The sequence below is a fragment of the Microtus ochrogaster genome, unplaced genomic scaffold, assembly GCF_000317375.1.
Source record: "Microtus ochrogaster isolate Prairie Vole_2 unplaced genomic scaffold, MicOch1.0 UNK117, whole genome shotgun sequence".
In the NCBI taxonomy this organism is placed as follows: Eukaryota; Metazoa; Chordata; class Mammalia; order Rodentia; family Cricetidae; genus Microtus; species Microtus ochrogaster.
The window spans coordinates 2,234-7,383 of NW_004949215.1; the positions used below are offsets into that span (position 1 = coordinate 2,234).

At 47.7% G+C, this 5,150-nt stretch overlaps 1 gene segment (V, D, J or C); it reads right to left on the reverse strand.

The window, feature by feature from the left end:
* The window catches only part of LOC101996211, a gene marked incomplete at its 3' end in the record, with an annotated part of 513,571 nt that overhangs the window by 2,068 nt on the left and 506,353 nt on the right, over positions 1-5,150 (reverse strand). The window contains 1 exon segment of the V gene segment in view: positions 3,146-3,195. Coding sequence covers positions 3,146-3,195 — 50 coding nt within the window.

The following is a 5,150-nucleotide window of genomic DNA, read 5'->3' on the forward strand; positions in this document are numbered from 1 at the left end:
CAGCTGCCTGAAGCACGGTGCTGCCTGAGGATCAGCAGATCTGGGCGGGCGCTGTGATCTGACCTGGAGCTTTGGCCCCTTTCAGACAAGAAGATACAGCTGTAGCACAGGAGCTTCCTAGATTTTAGTCCCTTTCATTTTCGGCCCCAGTGACATCTACTGCCACCTCACCTTTCCCCCTGAAAATCAGAAACAAATTACCTTTAATCGGAGGTCTTTGGGTTCTGTCCCTGTGGTGAGACCTCCTGTTCCTACCTCATAAGAAAAACACATTTTTACCACGGAAAGGCATCAGAGGTCACTGTAGCGAGACTGGATCAATTTTTCAACTACAAGTTCTGCTGTTCTGGATCCTAACCTGTCATCACAATTCAAAACAAATATAGAAGGCCAAGTCTGAACGTATTAGCACTGTAGGTCCTCAGGGGCACTGCGTGATGGAAAACACCCTTGCCACTAAATCTGTGCCCCGTAGTTAATGACTGGGAACTCAGAAGTGAGAGTTAGTGACACGGATGTGGGTCATTCGTGCTTGGATAGCATCAGGAAACCGCCCTGCAGGCTTTTCAGGAAGCTTGACCACCCCTCCTAATGGCTCCTTATGGAGAAACCTGTGGTTGTCTTCCTCCGAGGCTGGGATTAACTCTTAGAGTCCAGTGAAGACAGAGAAAGGAGTCCCCTGCCACCCATGGAAAGAACTGACCCCTCTCACCTCACACCAGAATCTAAATTGGATTCTCAGTTTTCTTGTGGCTGGTCCTGGTCCCAATTTCTGTATTCTCTAGAAGGTTCTAGTGTTCCTTCCTTCCTTCCTTCCTTCCTTCCTTCCTTCCTTCCTTCCTTCCTTCCTTCCTTCCCTTTCTTCCTTTTTTCAAGGCAGGGTTTCTCTGTGTAGTCCTGGTTGTCTTGGAACTCGCTCTGTAGATCAGGCTGGCTTTGAACTCACAGAGATCCGCCTGCCTCTGCCTCCCAAGTGCTGGGATTAAAAGTGTATGCCACCACCACCTGGCTAGTATCTCCTTTTTATTTTCTGGCTAATATCTTCTTTCTGTTCTGTTCTTAGTCCATTTTTATTATCAGATTTGCCTATGAAGGCCACGTCGCCTGTGCTTGTTCATCCCAAGATCAGATCTTCGTTCTTGTTGCTTTCTGTTGGAATTCTGACCCCCTCCTCTCTCCAACCCGTACAGATCTTATCAATCTGTCAGGGCTCAACAAGTCTTTTCCAGCACAGAAAAGAGCCTCTGTCTAGGGTACCTTCTACCAGGACTTTAACCCATCTGAGTCTGTTTATCTGCACCGCCAGTTAGCAACACTAGAATAATTTGTAGGTTGCTAAATGAGCAATAGTTCTGAAGCTCGGCTAGCTTTTGTGCTGTTCAGGGACAGGTCAGACATCTATCTTGGGATTTTTTTATTTTCATCCTAACATTATCTAAAATGATAGCTTCTTAGAAGGCATTTAAAAGTGTCCGTTGAATGATTAAAGTCATATTTTAATGAGTTTGACCTAGAGAAGCAGATATTTAAGATGGATCGTGATGCCGTCCTCCTTCGCAGACCTCTGTAAAACAATTAGCTCAGAACCCCCAGTAAGCCTCACCCTACCACGGTCACAAAGGCCATCTCCAGGGAAGGATTAATGACACTGGCCTACAGGGTTGCAAATGGTGCCACTTGGTATGACTCACCAGATATTACTGCCACTTGGGTCCCTTTTCCAAATGCGAATGTCCCACTAAGTCCTCCAGTGTTCACACTGCAGGTGACCCCTTTACAGAAGCTCAGGACACCTTCCCTCTCTGTAGACAGAAGACGCTCATCCCTCACGGGGTGGAGGATCATATTTCTAAGGCTGAGCCCTTCTGCTGTCTTGTACTGCAATGCAGTCTTTGCTATTAGTCCTTTCCTTCTGTCCAGTCTACTGCGGTGCCCCGAACTGAAGCGAATTTATGTGACTTCCATAAGTTCAGTAGACTCCATGAGCTCGAAACCCCCTGCTCAGAGCAGCAGTACCTTGGATCCTCTAGTTGAAGGATCTCCATTACCACCTGCCTAGTGATTGCCAAGGGGTCAACGCAAGGGTAATGTTTCCTCAGTACTTAGTGTCGGCTGGGGTGGGGTTTTCTAGAACCGTTTAAGATCCTCCAGGAGAAAACACCTGAACTCAAGCCAGTGTCTTGGACAGCGAGGAAGAGGAAGTACTTGTGCGTCCTGCCCTTGCCTCATTCTCTGTACATGGCCGAACGCTTAATGTGGTCCCTGCTCCACAGTTTAGTCTTGGGCTAGAGCTGAACCCCACTCCAGATTCTCTGCAGAAGCCTTTCTGATACCACTCTGCTGGAGCCCACTGGGGTTTCAGGACACTACCCCAAACTGTCCTGAAGTTCTTGGCTTCTGACCACTTCTGTTTACTAAGGAAGCCGCTGCCCTCACCTTTTACAACAAGGAAGGTGAACCGTGATGACAGTGCTGAGGACGCGTTAGACACTCTCGGCTTTCTCGCTACGTGCCGGCGAGGTCCCACATTATGATATGGTATGAGTACGTTGTGAAAGTGGAAACAGTGTTAAATACAGCTGGGGAAGGTGGGGCCAGAACTCCCCTCACCTGCCATCTTCCTTGTCCATCTCCTGTTCTAGCCTTATTATAACGTGTAGCTCACCAACCACTAACAGAGCGCAGTCATTGACCCTTGGGCGAGGGTTCAGGGACTCAAGGTTCTGAGAGAAGCCTCTGGGAACCAGTGCCCCGTTAGCACACTCATTAGCTGACCCGGAGTTTAACTATCTGCTGCAATGAAAGAGAATTTGTGTTTGCCATTAACCCAGCTCTTCCTCCCTGAGGGCACTTAGCTAATTTCCTGAATGTTCAGGTTATCTGGTGCTGATCTGATCAGCTTCACTTGAAAGCACTGAGTATCTGCAATTCTTTTAACTTTTTCCCTATAAATTATTCTGTTCAGATATTCATTTATTCAGTTGGCCCTTGGCACCTCTCTGACTTCAGTATGTGAACTGGGAACACTTTAGGCTACCACAAGAGCCTGAGTAAAAAGAAATAAAGTTTTGTGTACCCCACGTTTGCTAGAGATTACACTAACAGGTCATCTTCTTGCTTTGGTCATTGGCATGGTCATACTCACATGGGCGCACAGCCAGGCTGGTCCCTGACCCAAAGGTCAGCGTAGTGAAGCTGCCATATAACACACAGTAGAAGGGTGCTTTACAAGAACTCTAACCTGGGCTGGACCAGCCTGGATGGGGCACTTGCCTCCTGCCTCAGTTTACCAGTCCCCCTCGAGACAGAAGAGAAGTCTCACCACTGATTAACTTTCCTCAGGAATAGTCTTACAGACCTTTCCATCAGCCACCCTGGAGCCAGTGGGGCCTTCCTGAAAGGTAGGTACCCATTCTGGCCTCTACGCCACAACTGAAGATATGACAGGCAACTTGGAAGAACGTGAGAAGCCATAGGTTAATTACAAAATGATTTTTAAAGTACACGTTGTTTCTTTTTGTTTTCTGACAGGGTCTGGCTCTGTAGCCCAAGGCTGGCCTTGGATTCAGGATCCTCTTGCCTCAATTTCTTGGGTGCTGAGACTGAGGCTATGTGCCACCATGGCCGGTATGAAATGACTCTTGAGGGAAGACTGCACTGGCAACACGTGGAAAACATTGGCAAGGTTCAGTGACAGGACTGGGGGAGGAGGGCCCTCCCTTAAGGAGATGTGTCTGGTATTCCCGAGGATACACAGACTACAGTCGTCACATCCACAGGAGCACTGCCTAGCTAGCAAGCCAGGAGGAAGCTCTGCCTCTTACTGAGGAGTTCCATGATAAGGAACTGCCTCCATAGGGGCACAGACCCTAAAGTCAGAGCAGTGTGGAGGAGCACGGCTCTCAGTGAGGATGCCACAGAGCCCCAGTCCTCCTAAATTTGGTGAAAAAGGAATCTGAAGCCCAAAAAGCATAGAAAAGTGTGGTGCATTCCAGTCTGAAGCCCGACAATACATATTAGCATTTTAAAGTTTATGAAATCTTACAATAGGGAAAGCCATTGCTTCTCAAGCTTAAGGCTAATGTTGCTATTCATTAGTATCTCGTGTGTGTGTGTGCGTCAGTGCATGTGTGTGTGTTTATTTCAGTGTGCTTTCTCTGGCTGTAGGACACTAAAATTCCATTTTAAATGCTCATCTAATTTTCACCGTTAGGCTCTCTCTGCTCTGAATCCGCTTGTTCTCCTATTCACTCCTGCAGCTACAATTAGGGGCCTTGCTGGTGCTGATGGTTTCTTTCTAATCATTATGAAACAGCTTCATTTCCTTCCCACAGCTGTACCTAGGCAGCTGAGCTGCATCCGCTCCTGACCCTCCAGCAGCCCCAGCTTCAGGGATCTGCACACACAGACAGGATGGTGTCTTCCCAATGGGTTACCTGCCAGGAGCAATGTCAATGTGAAAGTCTTTTCTGAACACACATTCTTGAGCTTCCTTCCGTGATTTCCTGCACACCTGGGAGCTGCGCATTGCAGGGATGATTCTAATCCCAACGGGACATTTCCTCAGTGTACCTCTTTTCCTGGTGGTCCCTCGGATGGACACACAGACACCACATCCTTATCCCATCTCTTCCTTCCCTGATAACACCTATTTGTGCTGAGCCCTCATTACAAGGCACTTTTGAAAATATTGTGTGTGTGAGTGTGTGTGTGTGTGTATGAGTGTGTGTGTAAGTGTGTGTGAGAGAGTGTGTATGTGTGAGTGTGTGTGAGTGTGTGTGTGTGAGAGTGTGGTGTGAGAGTGCGAGTGTGTGTGTGAGTGTATGAGTGTGTATGTGTGTGTGAGTGTGTATGTGTGTGTATGTGTGTGTGTGAGTGTGAGAGTGTGTGTGAGAGTGTGTGTGTGAGTGTATAAGAGTGTGTATGTGTGAGAGTGAGTATGTGTGTGAGAGTGTGTGAGTGAATGTGTGTGTGTGAGTGTGTGTGTGAGTGTGTGTATGTGTGAGTGTGTGTGTGTGTGAGAGTGTGTGAGTGTGAGAGTGTGTGAGTGTATGTGTGTGTGTGAGTGTATGTGTGAGAGTGACTGTGTGTATGAGTGTGAATGTGTGTGTGTGAGTGAGTGTGTGTGTGTGTACCATTGGGACACATGT